This window comes from Lycorma delicatula, chromosome 1, assembly GCF_047948215.1.
Source record: "Lycorma delicatula isolate Av1 chromosome 1, ASM4794821v1, whole genome shotgun sequence".
NCBI lineage: Eukaryota > Metazoa > Arthropoda > Insecta > Hemiptera > Fulgoridae > Lycorma > Lycorma delicatula.
In genome coordinates, this window is record NC_134455.1 from 399,229,715 (window position 1) to 399,252,173 (window position 22,459).

The 22,459-nt window shown below is 35.1% G+C and overlaps 1 protein-coding gene across 3 annotated transcripts in view; it reads left to right on the forward strand.

The window, feature by feature from the left end:
• LOC142317407 (peroxisomal targeting signal 1 receptor-like) overlaps positions 1-22,459 on the forward strand; it is an 85,489-nt gene that overhangs the window by 24,691 nt on the left and 38,339 nt on the right. For 2 of the 3 annotated variants that reach the window (XM_075353951.1, XM_075353952.1), the window contains exons 5-9: positions 8,286-8,430; positions 10,397-10,568; positions 15,101-15,258; positions 17,054-17,239; positions 19,848-19,976. In XM_075353951.1, coding sequence (XP_075210066.1) covers positions 8,286-8,430; positions 10,397-10,568; positions 15,101-15,258; positions 17,054-17,239; positions 19,848-19,976 — 790 coding nt within the window. The remainder of the gene's footprint in view (positions 1-8,285; positions 8,431-10,396; positions 10,569-15,100; positions 15,259-17,053; positions 17,240-19,847; positions 19,977-22,459) is intronic. The other variant, XM_075353953.1, reaches the window with a different exon arrangement.

The window sequence follows — 22,459 nt, forward strand, 5'->3', positions numbered from 1 at the left end:
TTAGTGCAAGAGGATGAGTGTGACTGCTGATTGCAACAGGACAGCGCCACTTGCCATGTAGCTCACTCTATTACATACTTGTATCTGGAGATGCTACAAGGTTTTTTTAATTAGAAGAATCATTTCTAACAGAATATGGTCATCAAGATTTCCTGATCTGACTAGTCTAGACTTATTTCTGTGGGTTTATTTTTTAAAAAGAATTGTTTATAGTAACAATCCACACACCATGTGGGAATTTTAAGATAATCATTATCTATATCATCCAGGAAATAGTCAGGTACAGTTAGCAAATTAGCCAGGAACATGGTCAAACGTGTTAACAAGTGCATGGAAGTGGATGAACATCATTTTCAACATCTCTGTACATTATTATTAAAACGTTTGCCAATAAACTATAATCTATAAACTAAACTAAATGATGGGCCTTTTTTAAGCTGAAACCCTGTTTTGTGTGTGTGTGTATGTGTCTGTCTGTCTATCCATCATAGGCAGTTGCGTACATGTGCACGCGCATGCACATGTATATGCATAAGAACGCACATGTGTGTGTTGACAGGGCAAACCACACAAGGAGATACATGCATAGAGAGTACTATATGAAGAGGCAAATCATACTAAGGAGACCTCATTCGGCATGTTTTTTCCATAGTTCTTGGTAATTAATACCTTCTAGTTGGCTGAAATTTCATATTTTTAAAAAACCTCATCTGGTACATTTTTGTATGTTAATTAGTTTTTGTGTATAAACATTAGGGATGTGAATTCTAATTAACGAACTTTCATATATCAGGTGCCCCAATAAAATGTATACTCCTCATCTCTAGTAACTAATACACAAACAGTTTTAACATACAGCAAAGTTTTGTTAGTAAAATTAATTAATACATATACAAACAAGTTTGTCAATTATTGGAAGTATTGCAGATCGGTGGCACTGCTTATATTAGTATCCAGGGACTGCCGATAATGCCAACTGATGAAATTACAAACTTCACATAAGCATATGTTGGTTTTTTGGCAAATTCTTTTAAAATGGCTACTTTTTGCTCATCGATTATAGCAGGCCTTGTGCTATAAACATATTATGTTCGAGTATCCCCACAAAACGAAATCTATCAGGTTAGATCTACTAGTGACCATGGGGAGAACACAATGCTACCTCTTCTTCATGCTATCTATTCATCTTAATTCCATCAATAATAGAATATACCCTCACGTTGTGCTAATGTGGAATGTTCCATCCTGCTGGAAGTAACCTGTATTGAATATGTGAATTAATGGATTCCTAAATAAGTTCAGGTAAACTTCACCAGTCATAGTATTTTCAAAGAAGAAAGTCCAATTAATGTAAATGAAATATTATAACACGTGGTGTTCTACTGTCAGAGGAGGATTATAAATTGCCCAGTAACTGCCCATTGAGCCGTTTAACTTAAACGTGGATTCATCACCAAAAATTTTATTTGGAAATCGTCTTCTCCACACTTCACATGGTACCGATCACAAAATTGTATACTTCAGTTAGAATCATCTTCACTGAATACATGGACTAATGCGGGGGTAAAACCTTTCCACTTGGCATGCTTTGAAATGCGATGGGCAATTAATTTTGAAAGTTCTGTCTCACGAGCCATTTGTATAACAGATTTTCTAGGAGATACGTATATTTTTACGCGGCCTCTTTTTCTTATTTGGGGCTGGAGGATTTCCATGGTCTTCCAGATCACTTATTGTGAACATTTCCTTTTGCTTCATACTTACACTGGATATGGCAGTCTCATTAGTGCATCTCATTTAAACTGTCTTCTAAACCTTGTTTGTACTGAATTATGATTTTTGTCTTCCAGTTAGATGTAAGTATAAATTTATTTTCTCAAAGTTTAGTCTTGATTCAGTTATTATTATTTTAATCAATCACTCCTGAAAAAATGAAAAGGATTTTTGTAAAAGTGAATACATTTTTTGGTACACCCAGTAGTTAATCAGTGTAAAGTGTGTTTCAGTGTAAAGAGATATACGTACATACATGTATCTAAAAGGTTCTATTTTACAACTACTTGTTTATTTACAGTTTATTAATGAACTTAATTAGTAGTAGTAGGGAAGAGGAAGGCGACTTTTGGGCAGGGGACTTAAGAGTAATTAACTCAACATCAAATAATGGGCAGGCAGGAATAGGTTTAGTGATGAACAAGAAGATAGGGAGGAGAGTGGAGTATTTCAAGACGCATAGCGATAGAATCATTGTAATAAGGATAAAATCAAAACCTAAACCGACAACGATTGTTAACGTCTATATGCCTACAAGCGCCCATGATGATGATGAGGTAGAGTGTGTATACGAAGAGATTGATGAAGCAATTAAACACGTAAAAGAAGATGAAAATTTAATAATAGTTGTAGATTGGAATGCAAGCATTGGAAAAGGCAAGGAAGGAAATATAGTGGGTGAATACGGGCTGGGCAAAAGGAATGAAAGAGGGGACTGACTTATAAAGTTTTGCACGAAGTATAATTTAGTAATTGCCAACACCCAATTTAAAAATCATAATAGAAGAATATACACTTGGAAAAAGCCAGGCGATACTGCAAGGTATCAGATAGATTATATCATGGTTAAGCAAAGATTTAGAAATCAACTCGTTGACTGCAAAACTTACCCTGGAGCAGACATTGATAACGACCATAATTTGGTGATAATGAAATGTAGATTGGGGTTTAAAAACCTGAAGAAAAGGTGTCAGATGAATCAGGTAGAATTTAGAGAAGCTTGAGGAAGAGGAGGTAAAGAAGATTTTTGAGGAGGACATCGCAAGAGGTCTGAGTAAAAAAGATAAGGTAGAAAATGTAGAAGAAGAATGGGAGAATGTTAAAAAGGAAATTCTTAAATCAGCAGAAGCAAACTTAGGCGGAATAAAGAGAACTGGTAGAAAACCTTGGGTTTCAGACGATATATTGCAGCTGATGGATGAACGTAGAAAATATAAGAATGCTAGTGATGAAGAAAGTAAAAGGAACTATTGGCAATTAAGAAATGCTATAAACAGGAAGTGCAAACTGGTGAAAGAAGAGTGGATTAAAGAAGTGTTCAGAAGTGGAAAGAGAAATGAACATTGGTAAAATAGACGGAGCATACAGGAAAGTTAAGGAAAATTTTGGGGTACATAAATTAAAATCTAATAATGTGTTAAACAAAGATGGTACACCAATATATAATACGAAAGGTAAAGTCGATAGATGGGTGGAATATATTGAAGAGTTATACGGAGGAAATGAATTAGAAAATGGTGTTATAGAGGAAGAAGAGGAAGTTGAGGAGGATGAAATGGGAGAAACAATACTGAGATCTGAATTTAAGAGAGCATTAAAAGATTTAAATGGCAGAAAGGCTCCTGGAATAGCCGGAATACCTGTAGAATTACTGCGCAGTGCAGGTGAGGAAGCGATGATAGATTATACAAACTGGTGTGTAATATTTATGAAAAAGGGGAATTTCTGTCAGAATTAAAAAAAAGTGTTATAGTCATGATACCAAAGAAAGCAGGGGCAGATAAATGTGAAGAATACAGAACAATTAGTTTAACTAGTCATGCATCAAAAATCTTAACTAGAATTCTATAAAGAAGAATTGAGAGGAGAGTGGAAGAAGTGTTAGGAGAAGACCAATTTGGTTTCAGGAAAAGCATAGGGACAAGGGAAGCAATTTTAGGCCTCAGATAAATAGTAGAAGGAAGATTAAAGAAAAACAAACCAACATACGTGGCGTTAGAGACCTAGAAAAGGCATTCGATAACGTAGACTGGAATAAAATGTTCAGCATTTAAAAAAAATTAGGGTTCAAATACAGAGGTAGAAGAGGAATTGCTAACATGTATAGGAACCAAACAGCAATAGTAGCAATTGAAGAACATAAGAAAGAAGCCGTAATAAGAAAGGGAGTCCGACAAGGATGTTCCCTATCTCCGTACTTTTTAATCTTTAAATGAACTAAAAACAAATTAGATCTGGCAAATAACAACTAGTGGAAAAAATTTTCATATATGATAAAAAAATTTTTTTTCGAACAATGTGCAAATTCCATAAATTTAATAAACAATCAACCCAAGTATTTAATAAAATTCACCCGAGATATCACTTAACAGTTGCATTGTATACAAGCGTGGTCACTACTATTATGGTATATTATGAAACTAATTAGCTAATAATGTACCATTCATTTCACTCTATTTTGCAATAATGTATTCTAATTTTTGTCATTGCTTCATTTCGAAAAAGAAACTGTAAACATTTTATAGTTTTTTTTCCATTCTCCTAGGGATATTAATTGCATAGGAATAATCCCCATTACTTTTTAATCTCTACATGAAACTAGCAGTTAATGATGTTAAAGAACAATTTAGATTCGGAGTAACAGTACAAGGTGAAAAGATAAAGATGCTACGATTTGCTGATGATGTAGTAATTCTAGCCGAAAGTAAAAAGGATTTAGAAGAAACAATGAACGACATAGATGAAGTCCTACGCAAGTACTATCGCATGAAAATAAACAAGAACAAAACAAAAGTAATGAAATGTAGTAGAAATAACAAAGATGGACCACTGAATGTGAAAATAGGAGGAGAAAAGATTATGGAGGTAGAAGAATTTTGTTATTTGGGAAGTAGAATTACTAAAGATGGACGAAGCAGGAGCGATATAAAATGCCGAATAGCACAAGCTAAATGTGCCTTCAGTAAGAAATATAATTTGTTTACATCAAAAATTAATTTAAATGTCAGGAAAAGATTTTTGAAAGTGTATGTTTGGAGTGTCGCTTTATATGGAAGTGAAACTTGGACAATCGGAGTATCTGAGAAGAAAAGATTAGAAGCTTTTTGAAATGTGAAACATCAGATGAATGGATAAAGTGACAAATGAAGAGGTATTTTGGCAAATAGATGAAGAAAGAAGCATTTGGAAAAATATAGTTAAAAGAAGAGACAGACTTATAGGCCACATGCTAAGGCATCCTGGAATAGTCGCTTTGATATTGGAAGGACAGGTAGAAGGGAAAAATTGTGTAGGCAGGCCACGTTTGGAATATGTAAAACAAATTGTTAGGGATGTAGGATGTAGAGGGTATACTGAAATGAAACGACTAGCACTAGATAGGGAATCTTGGAGAGCTGCATCAAACCAGTCAAATGACTGAAGACAAAAAAAATTAAAAAAAATGAAACACAACTAATTAAATGATTTAACCTATTTTATACTTATGGATAAAATAGTATACTATAGAGTACTATTTCCTTCAGCCTTATTATTAGTATTATTATTTGTGGTTTGAATCATCCCATTTAAAAATGTTATCTTTGATTATTAATATTATAATTCTATTTTTTTAAGCTTAATATTTTTATAATTTATTATTTTTTGTTTTATTGTTGTTTATTATACTTGTAATTAACTACAGGATGATTTTTTAGTCGTGTTACCAAAATGTTATTGTCTGGTAATTTTTTTCTAAGAAAGGGAAATTTTGTTTTGTGACACGAAGTTGGTAGCATTACTCAACCGGTATAGATACGGCAGTGTGAGTTGATTCTCCTTGAGCTGGGTAAACTTTTGTGCTGTTTCCGGTTGTGTTACAAACAGAATGTTTTTTACCATAGAACGAGTTTTCATTCTTGAACAATATTTTGCTACGAAATCGTACGCCAGTGTAAAAGAATCATTTCAAATTAAATTTGTTGATGTTCCTCCGCCAGAAAAAATATCAATTTCCAGGCTAGCAAACCGATTTCGAGAGACAGGTAGTGTTTGCGACAGAAAATGTAGTGGTCGGTCGACCAACTCGCTTGACAGATGACATTTTAGAGAATGTGAAAACAAGATTGCTCAATTCTCCACGAAAAAGTTTACGAAAACTTTCGACGCAAGTTGGTTTGTCATATTCGAGTGTTCAGAAAGCCGCTAAAAAACTGAAATTGTATCTGTATCGCCTACGATTACTCCAAGAGCTCCAGCCTCCAGATTTAAACAAGCGATTGCAATATTGCCGTCAGTTTAGGTCTCTTGTAAACGATAACAGAATCAAATTTTTAAACAGCGTTCTTTAGTGATGAAGCTTGGATCCATCTTGATGGTTGAACAGTCAGAACTGTCGAATTTGGGCGGTTAAAAATCCTAACGCTTTGCAAGATAAATCTTTGTATCCTGAAAAAATTGGTGTGTGGCGTGCGATCTCATCATCGTATAGTCGGACCCGTATTCTTTGAACAGACAGTAAATGGTAAAGTATACAGGAATATTGTGCGCCAATTTGTGTCCCTCCTGGAACCTCAAGAATGGTATTGCTGGTATCAGCAAGACGGCGCTACATGCCACACATCTCGAGAAACCGTGGATTTTCTGCAAGAATTCTTTGATGATTGAATAATAAGCAAGGGCTTACGGCCTCCAAGGGTCTCCAGACCTCCCATCTCCTGACTACTTTTTGTGGGGCTTAAGTCTGAGGCCTTCAAAAACAATTCTCACACTATTGATAAACTTGAAGTCAATATTACAGACTTAATCACGAATATTTCCAATGCGACTCTTAAAAAGGTTTCTGCTAATATGCTGAAACTAGTCCGTGCGTGTATAACCACGAGGGGTGGGCATTTTGAGCAGATTCTTTAACAATTATGTAAGCAATAGCCTTTTATTAAATCTCTTTTGTAAGTAGCAAGTACATTTTTTTATTCCACCTAAATTTACCTTTCTTAAATTACATTTAAAATTGGGTAACAGGACTAAAAAATCACTCTGTATTACCTTAAATAGAATAGTATTTATAATAGATGAATTTATGAGCTATCTGTGATGATAGTCAGCCTGTACAAAAAGATTTTTTTTTATTGAATAACAAATCCAAGTATATAGTTTACTAAAGATTAATTTTATACTTCTCAGAAGATTGTAAGAACAGTTCAAAGTATTATATTCTAAACATTATTGCATCAAAACAGTTTCTGCGACATCAAAAGTCAGTAAACATGCGATACCTTCCTTCCCTAAAAAATTATGGAATAAAATACAGTATTAATCATTTTAAATTGAATTTTTGTTTAGAACAACCAGAAAATAAATAAGTAACCATTAAGCCTAGTAATTGCAACGAGATGATTGGCACAAGATGTCAATTATGCCATTTTGAATTTGATTGATGCCATGGAATTGTTACCAATTAAACTGTCTAGTATTACTAACAGTTTTTATTAGGGTTGCAACCCCTTGAACTCAGTAATTTGTGTTTTCCAACCTGGTACTGTACATCACCAGTAATTATTCTTAAAGTTGTTATCCAGAAAGTAACTGCTAAAGGGCTATTAAAAAAAATTCATGAACATAATCATTTAAAATTTTTATTGCTCTTTGAGCTACAAATCTTATTTTATTTTTCCTTCTCGTTCCTGCCATTGTTGAGGCACATAATAGATGTTGTATTCCTTCATCATACGATGATCCTGTCTGCAACGCCAGCCACATATTAACAGCTTGATAAACTCATTTTTGTTAAGGAACAGTCAGCCAGAAAAAATGGTCACATTCCTCAAGGAATGTGACCATTCCCAAAGGTCATGAGGAGATGTATTTTTGCAGCAGCATATGGGTGAGCACTGTCCGTGAGTCATTCAATACCCTGGTCAAGCAAGCCACTTCACTTGCTCTAGATCGCATGTTGCAATTTTTTTCAATTTGCGATACACAACACTGTTAATTATGCAGTCTCTAGGCAAGAAGTTGACCAGAAAAACTTTGTTTGTCCCAAAATACTGTGCACATGATTTCTGAGTGGAAAACATCTTGCATTTTGTCTTGCTGAGCAATGAAGTGGATCTCCAATCCATAGATTGTCATTCCATTTCAGTGGTTATGTGCAATACCTGTGTCTCTTCCCCAGTGACTATATGGCTTAAGGAGGTGCTGTCCAAAACATTAAAGAGAAATTACCTGAACATTCTTTAGGAAAAAGATAAAAGCAGATCTCTTGGTAGAGTTTTGTTGAAGATGGCAGCAGCTCTGCTTTATCTGAAACTCAGTACTCTTATGTAGGGTTGTTAATAAAATCCAACTATTAGTCAAGATGCCTTCTCTGTTCAAGGCTCAGAGAATTAGGAATGTCTCTAAACCTTTTATTAGTATCGTCATAAGTAGTATATGTAGATGCCCAAAATTAACTTGCTTTCTTGTGTGCCATAAAGAAAGGTTTTATTAATTACCATTATTGTAATGAGCGTATTTTTTTCTCTTTGTTACAGAGATGAATCTCAAACACTTGCGGCAAGCGATCTTTCACAATCAGAAGAATATGTAACAGATGACTCTAAAGAACAGACAGATTTGCAGCTCACTGCTAATCAGCTTTTGTCACAAATAGATGATCCAAAGTTGACTTATTCAAAAGTAATATGGAAATCTTTATCTTTTTATATCAAAAATTCTTTGTAGTTGTGATGATTTGAGTTTTTTTTTATTCATCCATGGAGTGTGATGTTTTTTAATATATGAAATGTATATTTGATATAGCAACTTATGAATATATATATACCAGAAAATCAAAGCATGTTCATCAAACAAAAGCCCAATCTACTTTTTTCAAACTTCTAAAAACATTGGAAAAGTTATCTTTGTGAATAATTAAAATATCTTTTCAGCACGCCGGAAGGCAGAGGTACCAGTGCTAAAGTAGGGGGTAAAAAAGTTTCCATCTTAAACTTAAGAAAAACTTCAAATTTACTCAATACAACAATGGTTGCATGTGAAAAATGTTTCACATGTTTAGCATACAATATGCTCCATCTTCTTACAATTTCAGCAATATTTTGGTCATCCCTTCCCGTAAGGGTTGGTCATATCAAAAATTGTTACAGACAAAAGTTTTAGGTAATGTTTAGAGGAGCAATTTGATACTGTGCCTATTAAGGGAGGTATGATTTTTTTGCCTTCAAAACCCAATTTTTTCCACGCCCAGGCCAATGGTTGGCGATATCAAAAAGCTTTACTTAAATAAGTTTTAGGCTATTATCCAAAGAATAGTAGGAACTTAAAATGAATTCAATATTTTACTTAATGGGAAAGTTACAGTGATATTTTGTTTATTTGAAAAAGCCATCCCATTTCCATTACTCAATAGAATTTTCATTACTGTTGTAGAAAAACAACAAAGTAAGATAAGATATTTCTTAATTCTGTACTTGGATGGATCAACTTGATTTACATTATATATTTATTAGTATAGAGGTATATATGGGTCTCGAAAGGATTGATTTTAGAAAAACAATATAATATATATATTGTCGCCGAATGGCTGCGATGGCACGTGGCACTTAATAACCATATAGTAGTCCTGAAAAGGAGGCTGTTTTTGTTGTTGATTGGCTTCAACAGCTTGTTGTAATTAATAACCTTATGGTAGCTTTGAGAAGGGCTGTTGTCGAATGGCTTTGATAGTTCGTAATTTAAAACCTTGTGGTGGCCCTGAAAAGAGCCGTTTTTTGCGTTAACTCTGGGAAGAGTTTTCGGGTCCGGAAGCTGGTCTCTGGCAAAGTCGGGAAGTTGCAACATAGTCCATTGAAGTCAGACCGGGCTTCCCCTCAACGGCAGTTTGGTCCCCACTTCAGCGTGGCATTGGTGGCTCCCAGAGCCCTGCAGTTTTGGGTCGGCATCAGTCGTCCTTTGCCGGTGTGGCTGAGACGGTACTTGCCGAGCGATCCCACACTGGGCCGGCTCCTGTTACTGAGTCCACTGGCCAGGGTGATTGAAGCCTGGCAAGCTGGAGCGGGAAGTTAGCGTCCATGTTCAGTAGCTCCCTCAGCAGGCCGGCCAAGCCTGCTGCTTCAGCAGGGATGTTGGCATCTGCCAGGAGGTCCCACATTGAGGCAGCCAGGGAACTTCTGTCCCCTTCCATCTTCTTCTTGGTCTTCTCCAGGTGGTGGTGGACGATGAATTTCAAATTCACTCTCGTGCACGCTCTTTTATTGGAGCCTGAAAGTGGTGGGGCCGCAGCGCCACTGTGGTGGGAAAACTGCGTGGTCGTCTGCGCAGCAGGGATGATGATTGTACCAGCGCATATGTATACTGTGCACCAGTTCACATCTGAGTTGCTATACTACCATGTTCGTCTGTCGATATTAAATTGGCATATATGTGGTAATAAATATAAAAAATTTAAAATAAACTGTTATAGTTATTTTATACCAGCACTGAAAATGTTAGAGATATTTCCTAGGTGATTAGCACTTTAGAAAAAAACTAACTCGATATAACATTTATTGGCTGTTGTCCACAATCGTTTTCATTCAGTGTTTTAAGTTTGTTATTAGACAATGTTATTGTTTGTTGCTAAATATTTTTTCCTTTGTTTGCTCAGTTTATGAAGTTTATGAAACAGATTGGGGATGGAGAAGTGACTATTGAATCTGGACAAATTTCCGAAGATAAAGAATTGATAGAAGGTACTGAATCAGAAAAATGGAGTAACGAATTCCGAAATACACAAGCATCTTCACTATGGACTTCTGAATTTAAGAATGAAAGAGGAGGTATTTCTTTTTTGTTCGAGTTGTAAATTTTAATTAGCCCTATACTTTGATTTATTTTAAACTATTGTTTGTATGTAACATGATCATTTTAATTGTCAAGGAAATAGTTAATTTAACGCTTATGTTTGAGTACGTTATCAGCTATGGTATGTAAAATAGCAATGATTGAAAAAAATATTTAAAATTACTCTGTTAATTTTAGTAATTAAAAAATTATTTTATGTCGCTTTGTATTCTTGTTTTTCTTTATTCTTCAATAAAATTTGATTGAAATAACTCATTTTAGAGGTGAAAAAAATTGTTACCTGGACTAAGTGGAAATGGTAAAGGGGCTTATAACAAACATAAAAAAAATAAATGCATGAGCAGGAGTCGTGGGGGGTTGAAAAGGGGTAAAATTATTGCGAAAAGGGGTAAGATTATTGCGGACTATTATTGCGATTTCCGGCAAAAGTTGATGTCAAAAAAAATTTATCCAATGCAGAAGTATTACATCATGCAAAAATCTACAACTTTTGTAATGTCACTTCTTAACATAACCTCAAAATTTCTGAGAAAAATGCAAAAAGTCTTTTTTTTTTCATTTTTTATTTTTCATTTCCACAGAAATAATTTAATTTTGATGAAACTTTGTAAAAGTATACCTTTCTGTGTCTTAAATAATCACAAAGTTTTTTAGATAAAAAAAAATCAAGGTGTTTCTGAGATCCAATCTGAAACACTTTTTTTTTAAAAAAAAATTCTACTTAGAAAAATCATCGTACTGAGTTCTGCTGTGCTCATTTTTTTGTGTCAACATATACGATGGGTGGAATATATTGAAGACTTATACGGAGGAAATGAATTAGAAAATGGTATTATAGAGGAAGAAGAGGAAGTTGAGGAGGATGAAATGGGAGAAACAATACTGAGATCTGAATTTAAGAGAGCATTAAAAGATTTAAATGGCAGAAAGGCTCCTGGAATAGCCGGAATACCTGTAGAATTATTGCGCAGTGCAGGGGAGGAAGCGATTGATAGATTATACAAACTGGTGTGTAATATTTATGAAAAAGGGGAATTTCCGTCAGACTTCAAAAAAAGTGTTATAGTCATGATACCAAAGAAAGCAGGGGCAGATAAATGTGAAGAATACAGAACTAAAAGAATACAGAAAGAATTAGTTTAACTAGTCATGCATCAAAAATCTTAACTAGAATTCTATACAGAAGAATTGAGAGGAGAGTGGAAGAAGTGTTAGGAGAAGACCGATTTGGTTTCAGGAAAAGTATAGGGACAAGGGAAACAATTTTAGGCCTCAGATTAATAGTAGAAGGAAGATTAAAGAAAAACAAACCGACATACTTGGCGTTTATAGACCTAGAAAAGGCATTCGATAACGTAGACTGGAATAAAATGTTCAGCATTTTAAAAAAATTAGGGTTCAAATACAGAGATAGAAGAACAATTGCTAACATGTACCGGAACCAAACAGCAACAGTAATAATTGAAGAACATAAGAAAGAAGCCGTAATAAGAAAGGGAGTCCGACAAGGATGTTCCCTATCTCCGTTACTTTTTAATCTTTACATAGAACTAGCAGTTAATGATGTTAAAGAACAATTTAGATTCGGAGTAACAGTAAAAGATGAAAAGATAAAGATGCTACGATTTGCTGATGATATAGTAATTCTAGCCGAGAGTAAAAAGGATTTAGAAGAAACAATTAACGGCATAGATGAAGTCCTACGCAAGTACTATCGCATGAAAATAAACAAGAACAAAACAAAAGTAATGAAATGTAGTAGAAATAACAAAGATGGACCACTGAATGTGAAAATAGGAGGAGAAAAGATTATGGAGGTAGAAGAATTTTGTTATTTGGGAAGTAGAATAACTAAAGATGGACAAAGCAGGAGCGATATAAAATGCCGAATAGCACAAGCTAAACGAGCCTTCAGTAAGAAATATAATTTTCTTACATCAAAAATTAATTTAAATGTCAGGAAAAGATTTTTGAAAGTGTATGTTTGGAGTGTCGCTTTATATGGAAGTGAAACTTGGGCAATCGGAGTATCTGAGAAGAAAAGATTAGAAGCTTTTGAAATGCGGTGCTATAGGAGAATGTTACAAATCAGATGGGTGGATAAAGTGACAAATGAAGAGGTATTGATGACTGACAAATAGATGAAGAAAGAAGCATTTGGAAAAATATAGTTAAAAGAAGAGACAGACTTATAGGCCACATACTAAGGCATCCTGGAATAGTCGCTTTGATATTGGAAGGACAGGTAGAAGGAAAAAATCGTGTAGGCAGGCCACATTTGGAATATGTAAAACAATTTGTTAGGGATGTAGGATGTAGAGGGTATACTGAAATGAAACGACTAGCACTAGATAGGGAAGAGGCTTTGTGATGATCGAGCTGACCGACTATGTGGTTGCATGTGGATACATCTCTCTGAACTGTTCCTCGGAGAGTTTCTACGATATCTGGAGCGGGTCCTTCAGGGCTCCTGGAAACCAGCTATACTGGCGGGCGATCTCTACGCTCATACGCGTGTATGGCTGTTTAAATGGCTTCGATGGCACTTAATAATCTTGTAGTAGCCGTGAGAAAGGCTGTTGTTGTCGATTGGCTTCGATGGCTCATTGTAACTAATAAACTTATAGTAACCCTGAGAAGGGCTGTTGTTGAATGGCTTCGATGTCTCGTAATTCATAACCTTGTGGTCGCCCTGAAAAGGGCCGTTTTTTTGTCAGCTCTGAGAAGAGCTGTTGAATTCGAAAGCTTGTCTCCGTCGAAGTCAGGGAGTTGCGGCTCATCAATTGAAATCAGCTTGAGCTTCACCTCAGCGGCAGTTGGATCCCCACTACAGCATAGCAGCGATGGCCCCCAGAGCCCCACAGTGTCAGGTTTGTGTTGGTCGTTCTTCCCAGCACAGCCGAGGCGGTTCTTCCTGAGCAATCCCATGCTGGGCCGGGTCCTGCTGCTGAGTCCGCCAACCAGGGTGATTGAAGCTCAGCAAGCTGGAGCAGGAAGGTAGTGTCTGCGTCCAGCGACTCCCTCGGCAGGCCAGCCAGGCCTGCTGCTCCGGCAGGGATGAAAATATCCATCTTCCATCTTCTTCTTGGTCTTCTCCAGGTGGTGGTCTATAATGAATTGAAAATTCACTCTCATGCACGTCTTTTATTGGAGCCTGAGAGTGGTTGAGCCACAGCACCACTATGGTGGGAGAACTGTGCGGTCATCAGCGCGGCGGGAGTAATGCTTCTGCCAGTGCATACATATAAAAGTGCTCCAGCTCACATTGAGTTGCTACCATGTTCGTCTGCCGATATTAAATTAGGCATATATGTGGTAACAATATACACAGATTTCACAGATATTTTGGTTAATAGTTTCAGATACAGATTAGTCAAGTAATTGTCTTGTTTTTTCATTGGAAAATATTTCAAATTATACTGGATTTTTCATTTTCTTTAAGAGGGTTGAATTATTCAATATTGTTCTCACATGACAATTCCCCTGGAAAAAAATCTGTCTAAGACGTTACATCTTTCCAAATCTGACTTTTATTGCCTTTGAATTATACATAAAAGTATAAATTTGTATACCATTTATTTTTTTTATATCACAGGATGAAACTATTGTGTTGAAAGAGTATGTAAGATAAATTTGTGCCTTCAAGTAAAAATAATATAATAAATAAAATGTTACGTAAATAAATCACGAGCCTTTTCTGTATTTACTTATTTAAAAAAAAACGAAATAAGTAGAAACAATTTACTCATGATACAAGCCATGCAAAAGAGGAATAACTTACCTTATATGAAATTATTTTTAATCTGCAATTAATGGTTTTTTTTTTTTTTTTGTTTTTTAAGAAGGTATAAGTGTATTTGAATTAAATATATACAGTTAGTTCAGAGTATTGATTTTATGCGTTTTAGGATTAAAAAGTGTTAGATTTGAAGATTTGTTCTGTTCATTTAGTACATCAGTATTGTAATAATAATTCAGTTGGACCTTTCAGATCTATGGTTTATGGTTGTTCCTTTAAGAAGCTCCTGAATCTCCTTCTCGGGTGGTTTTTTCACTTATGGTGAAAAAGTGATCTGTACTGTGGAATATATTTAAGATGGTTTATCAGTCGTTTAACAGTGATTTGTTTTCCTATCCTAGCTAAAATTCTATAATCTAAGGTAAATCTTCTAAGGATTGTGGGAAGGATGAACCTTCGCTGCCTGGAAGTGGTCTGAAGATATCCATTAACTGGTGGATGTTTGTCTTACGTTGCAGCTCAAATATGAGTGGATCATATTTTCTCACCATGCATTTCTTTATTCTTAATCCTGTTACTGTTTTTTCTTCTATGAGTAAGAGCACATGAATTTTATTTTAATGTTAAATTTGTTACTTTATTGTAAAACTTTAATTACGGTTAAATATTAATAATACTACATGCTTTTCGTCTAGATTTTTCTAAAAACATATGGTATCAAATTATAATTTATATATTATATTAAACTTATTTAACTGTTTAATCTAGATGATTCCGGTGTTGCAAGTTCTGAAGAATTATTTACAACTCAACTTTGGGATAAATTAGCTCGGCAATGGAATGAAACAATCAGCGAGGGTTATTTAGATCAGAATTCTGCTTCAGGGTGGGCTAATGAATTTGCTGACTATTCAGCATCATTGCAGGTACTATTGCAATTCACAAATAAATATTTTCCATTCATTTTAAGTATATCATTTATTTTATATAATAGTTAATGGTAAGGAATTTAGATTTAACCTTTTCCCTTCACAATGATCTGCGCTTCATTAGCGCTCTGCGAAAATACGTTGGTATCTGATTGCCTCCCTTCATAGTCTTATGCTACCTTCTTGTGAAAAAAATTACAGTATATTAAAGAGATTTAACAGATTTTGACCATTGACCACATTACGATTGGATATTTTTTATGCCTGTAACAACAAAAAAATTGAAACAGTACAAAAATTAAGATTATTTAATTGCAGAATTGTTTTTGCGTATTTCTACCGCGCTTTTTATTAGCGAATTTTTTTTTTTTGCTTTGTGTTTATGAAACATAGTTTGCTAATTTAAAAAGTAATACTTTCAAGCAAATCGGTCGAAAATTGGACAAAATATGATGAAAAACCCATGTCATAAATCACAATTAGTAACATATGTTAGTGTAAGTGAAAGTAGATCCAGAAAAGTACGTTTTATAAAAATCCCCACCACTGAAAAAGGTATTCAGATTGACAAAAAACAATTTTTACTGTATACTGTTATTCATTACGAATCTTTTTGTGTTACATGTTTACCGATATCATTTGTCACAAAAGATATTTATAGACCTCAAGTAAAAGTGACGTATTTATGACCACAAATTCCTTCTTTTTTTTGTGTGTGCCGTATATCTGAATTTATTATGTGTTTCAATACATCGATATGTTGCTACTAAGATAAGCTATTTTTGTAAATAATAAATAAATCTGTAATCCTGATAGCAATTATAATACACAAGATAGCAATTATAATACACACACACACACACACACACAAACACACACACAAACACATACACACAAACACAAACACACACACACACAAACACACACACACAAACAAACGCACACACACACACACACACACACACACACACAAACACACACACACACACACACACACACACACACAAACACACACACACACACACACACAAAGGTCATATTCTTTCTAGTCTAAATAAAACATTTTACATCATATAAATGTCGTTCAAAATTTGTAATAAAACTGATTCCTTTGTAAATATAAAACAAAATAACAGACTTAGGTGCCATATAAAATGATTTTGTAACAGTGTTTTAAAACTGACGCCGTACATAACCAGTTCCAAGGCTACATGATCTGAAAAGGTTAACTTTATTTTTTTTTTAATTTCCTCTGTGTTTGATGAAGGTATCTTGTCTGTATTATTCTTTAACATGTTGTTCTCATCTAAATAACACCATTAGAACTAATTAAAAATATTTTTTATTTTATTGTAATATGTAATTTTATAACCTTTTTTTAATGAAATTCTGCTAATTGGAAAAATTATATTTTAAGTAAATGAAAGAGTGGTATGGTAGTGTGGTAGATGAGGTATGCTTAATCTTCTAAGATCTATTTTATGAATTTTTACGAATGAGTTAATAGTTAAAAGAGTTTGAAGACTGCTATCATCTCTCAACATTCTAGCCACTTGCTTTTATTAACTAATGCAATTTTATTCAAATGCATGAATGAACCCTGATACTGTGCTTAAAAATTAAAAAAAATGAGTGTCATCTAATTTAGTGTTTATTTTTAAAAGTTGAATGATTTTCTTTACTAATAATTAGTATGACTTGTAAAGAAAACTCCTTTTACGGTTTCTTTTGTGAAACTGGCAATAAAACCAATTTTTTATTCTTGTTTCTTTTACGTTTTTCGATTTCACAGGAATACAGTTTTGCTAGCGATAATCCAATGAATGATATTAATAATGCTCTTGAAGAGGGGATAAGAAAAAGAGAAGCCGGAGACCTTCCTTCAGCTGTTTTATGTTTTGAAGCAGCTGTTCAGAAAGAGCCTGAGAATTCTGCCGCATGGGAAATGTTGGGTGTTACTCAAGCAGAAATTGAACAGGTATGATGATCGATATATTTAGATGTTACTAATCTATTTATTTGAGAATGGCTCTTTCTGCTATAGATCCATTGTACTGTTTGCATTATATGTAAGCTATTTGCTTATGTAGAAAAAGATGGTCGATTATAACAATTTTTATAGTATTATTTTCTCTTTTATTCAATGTTGTGTAACTTTGATTCGATTGTTGAAATCAGCATTTTCAGTCATTTGTAGAAATGTCTATATTTTTATGTGACAGAGGTTTCTGGCATGGCGACATACTGAGCTAATATGAGAGTATTCAAAAGGCTATCCTTATTCTGAAGCGTTATGGACCAATTAAGCCACATAATGACCATCCATATAATAAAATTATTGTATACAACAGATGCTGGTGGGAGTAGGCGTTCATTCTCCTCTCCCCGGTAGACCAGACCGGAGTCTGTAATTTTGCACTCATAAATGATTTATTTTGTAGCTGGGTACATTAAGGGAAATAGGTCTAAATTTTATTGCGATCAACACTTTTAGTGGGGAAGTAGATGTTTATTGCCTTGAATTCGAGACATTCATGAAATTGGCTCATTAAATTGTTAGAACTAGGCGCGGGGTCTTCAATCCGTGGTTAAGTTTCTAGCTTAGTTCCTGAGAGGGCGACGTGGTAGCTGTAGGTGTCAGTTTCTGGGTGCTGCTCAGGAGGTACGTAGGGGAGTCTCGACGGCAATTGCGAAAGATGGTGAATGTCACGCGGGACTCCGCGATGGCGCTGTGCGGGGGTAGGTGTTAAATCTCCTCTCCCGGGCGGACCAGAGCGGAGTCAGATAGTAACTCATTTTGAGTATTAAGCGGGGTTCTTAAGGGAACTAGGTCTAAATTTCGATGTACAAACTTTAGTGGGAAGTTTATAATGAGGTTGTTAGTGCGGATCTGAGACATTCAGAAAGTGGCTCTTTATAGTAGGATCTAGGCGCGGGGTCTTCTTTCCGCGGTTAGGTTTCCTAGCTTAGTTCTTGAGGGCGACGTGGTAGCTGCAGGTGTCCGTTGTCTTCATTCTGAAGGCATAAACACGTAAATCTATCTCGGGGTGAACTTTTACCGATGTAGATGTCCCTCGGGGCATCTGCATCGGTGGCATCTCAGCGGGGCCTAGACTGAAAGCTGTGTGGCACAATCAGTTTGAGGGCGAGAAGAAGTCCTCCGTTAAAGCCACTGCTGGCTAGGAACGGAGGGGGTGGTGTAGCGACCGGACACGCTACGAGGTGGGTTCTTCTCCCCTCGGGGGGGAATCGAGATGTAGGTGTCAGTTGTCTTCTTCAGAAGACATAAATCTAAATCTATCTCGGGGTGAACTTACCGTTGTAGATGTCCCTTGGGGCATCTCAGCAGGGCCTGAACTGAACGCTGTGTTATGTGATCGGTTTGAGGGCGAGAAGGTATCCTCCGTTAAAACCACTACTGGCTAGGAATGGAGGGGGTGGTAGCGACCTGACACACTACGAGGCAGGATCTTCTCCCCTTGGGGGGGAATCGAGATGTAGTGGAATAAGCCTGGGCAGTTGATTGGCCGGAGGTAGGCGTATTGGCATTGAGCCACGGTTAGGTAGAAATTGTGGTGATTATTTGAATGTTAGCAATCGGCGGAACGACGACTGCACTGTCGAGGGCGTGGATCCCATCCAGCCGTGAGGTGTAGCGGCATCTCAACGATGGTTAAAGAAAGTAAATGTCATGTGGGACTCTGTGATTGAGCTGAGTGGGAGTAGGAGGTCTGTCCGCCTCTCCCTTGCAGACCAGACCGAAGTCCGTAAATTAACCTAAAGTCAGGAGTATGAACTGAAGTAGAGTTCACTAAGGGAACTAGGACTAAATTTTGTTGTTGCGAACAACATTTTTGGTGGTATGTTGTTAATTTGCCTTGAATTTTGAGACATTTACTAGAAATTGACTCAACAAAAGTAGAACTAGGCATGGTGTTTGTGCTCCCATGAGCTCGGTTAGCTAGTTCAGAGGGCAACAATGTAGGACATTCAAGATGTCCGGACAAGGCCTACAGCGAAGGCAAAAGCTGAGTAAAAATCACCAATTTAAATGTCTATCAAGATATTTACATCGGTGGCTTCCCAACAAGGCCTGGCTTATTACTATGAGGTATAAAAAGTTAGAGGGCAAAAAGCCCATCAGGGCTAGGAACAAGGGAGGGGGTGTGGTGAACGGAAACGTCACAAGGTGGGTGTCTTCCCCTATGGGGTTGGGATATAGTGGAAAAGGATTTAGGAGCTCAAAAAAATTTTGTTTGTTAATAAATCCACTGAGGTGAAAATGGGGTACACCTGACATTCATGGGTTGTTAATGATGCATTGTCATCACAACTTGACTGTTGACTTAAAGTCCTATAAAAATACTATTTGAACATTCGAACGATGCAACTATGAAGATAAAATCTAAAAAATAATTTTTTTTTAAGTTTTTACTTTACTTTTTGCTTTTAGTCCACTTGCACTTATCTCTTCGCTTTTTCCCCATTTTTCTAATTATAATATAGCATAATTTTTATGGTTCTATTTCCTTGTAGCACATATTATCATATATTCGAGTTTTACTAATGAATTGTTTCAATTTTAGGATAGACAAGCAATTGTGGCTCTGAAAAAGTGTTTACAATGTGATCCAAAAAATTTAACCGCGATCATGACTTTAGCCGCAAGTTATACTAATGAAAACTACCAGAACCAAGCTTGTCATGCTCTTAAGGTAAGTCAAGTTCTTTTATTGTATAACTTGCATTAATGTAATAAAATATTGAATTATTCTAAAAATTTCATTATTTCAGTACTTCAATTAAAGAATTAATTTTGGCTCCATTTTAGCTTTATGGTGATATCTTTACTACATTGAGTGAAGATGCCAAGTATGAAATGTTTAGAGATATCTTGACTGTAAAATAAATGAGGAAATCTCATTTGACCTCACGAAACACAATAAACAATCAACACCACTTATTTTCTTTCGGCAAATGTTTCACCATATTCTTTTCAAGGCAAACCCGGTCGCAGTGGTATATACAGATGGGTCGAAACAGAATGATACCATTGGCTGCATGTTTATTGTTAATGGCCGAAGCTATATGTTTGGTCTGCCTGGTATTACGAGTGTCTTTACTGCTGAACTGTACGCTATAAATAAGGCTTTGAATATCATTAATCCTTAGTATTGTCATGTCGTTATTTGCAGCGACTCATATAATGCTCTCCAAGCTTTAGAAAATCTTTATTCCACACATCCTATCGTTACCGACATCTACAATGCAATTGCCGAGTTGAACCATCGCAACACACAAGTGATTTTCTGCCGGATCCCTTGCCACGTTGGGATTCTAGGTAATGAATGTGCTGATTCTACTGCTGAAGAGGCATGTAGTCAACCGTCCTTCACTTCCTGTTTTACTGCATCTGACTTTATTAACTGTGTGAAACTCACTCTTCGCACAAAGCGGCAAGATAATTGGATGGCTATGGTAGATACCAAACTTCGGCACATTAAAGGTTCTGTGTTGCCATGGGACTCCTCATACAGGAAAATTTGTCATGAGTAAATCGTCCTCTGCCGATTGCGGTTACGATATACGAGAGTTACTCACAGGTATCTGATGTCAGCAGTAAACGCATCAGTATGCATGCAATGCAACTGCCGCTTGACTGTCCGCCACATTCTTGTGAAATGCATACGATATGCGGTCTTGTGTCGTAAGTTTAAATTGCCCAGGAATTCATCAAATCCTGGGTAATAATAAAGAAGTTAGTAGACCGGGTGATTTTATTTCTTCGGGGTGCTAATATTTTACACTTTTTTTTTTACATTTAGTTTAAGTTTTTGTTTTGTCTTTATTTTAATATATTAGTTTTTTATTTTGTTTTTAAATTTCCCCTTTATGTTATCATTTAGTTTTTTTGTACACTATTGTTTTGTTTATATTACATGTTTTGTTTTCTGAGCGTTTCTTTTAAATTTTTAATTGTGAATTTTTTTTTTGACATAATTTTTAAAACAAATTCTATTTGGGAGATGATAACTCTACAGCTTTTTCGTCCAGAAATACAAAAAAAAAAAAAAAAAAAATGAAACATTCAACTGGAAAATAAAATTATTAGTGGAGTCCAGCCAGGTTGAATGAATTCAGGAAAGTTAGCAAACATGTTATGAGTCTTTTTATCCTGTATAATAAATAGAATAGATAGAATAGCAGTAAAAAACCCTTCTATATGAAAAAGTAGGATCAGACAACTTTCATGTCAAGAAAATTATCAATTTTTTTTTTATGGTTTCAAAAGAAAGGACAAAAGGAGAATTACACTTTCAATTGGAAAGTTAAGCCGGTCAAGATGTTTTTGGTTAGGCATGCCTAAAGAAGATTGAAAAAAGATTAGTGAAGGTGGATCTGCTTTGTAGCAGAAAAGGAAGACCCCAAGATTGATTATTGAAAAATCTTTGTCATTATCCAGAGAGAACTGATCTTGCTGGGTAATCATTGATGAAATTAGTTGGAAGAGTTGGATTTATACTGTCATTCCTATGAATAAGACAATTCTTCGGTTTTTGAAACCGATAAGGGTGATAAATATAGATTATATCACTTAGGATTGATGTAATTTGCACTAAAAAAAAATAATTTAGTATGTTATTATATGATCCATAATTTAATTATTTCCAAATCTATAATTATTTTATTATAAATCACTTACAATGCTGCCAAAAAATTAAAAATTTTACCGGTTGAATTTTTTCTATGTTTTTCAATAAAGGGATACTTAAATTTAAATAAAAACCCACTTTTATTATTGTTTTCATTTTTTTTTTCATATTTTATTATAATGGACTACATGGTCATCTGTAGTCGCTGTTATTTGTAACTTACCCGATGACTAATGAACGACTATCGTAGTCTATGTTATAACCCATTAATTCACGTTTCATGAACGTAGCTAATAAACAAATTTTTTTCTCTGTAATTTTAAAACTATTTTTCAGTGTTGTATGTCTAACTGGAGATTATACATTGATGTTTATCTAAAAATGTAGATTATATGAGGGTGAATCAAATATAGACCGGAATTTTTATTTTATAATTTATTGAAGGATAATGAAAATACATACAATATTATTTTTCTACATAATTTCCACGTTTGGAAACTCATCTTTCCCAGCGGATAGGTAGCATAATGATTTCTGTATCATAA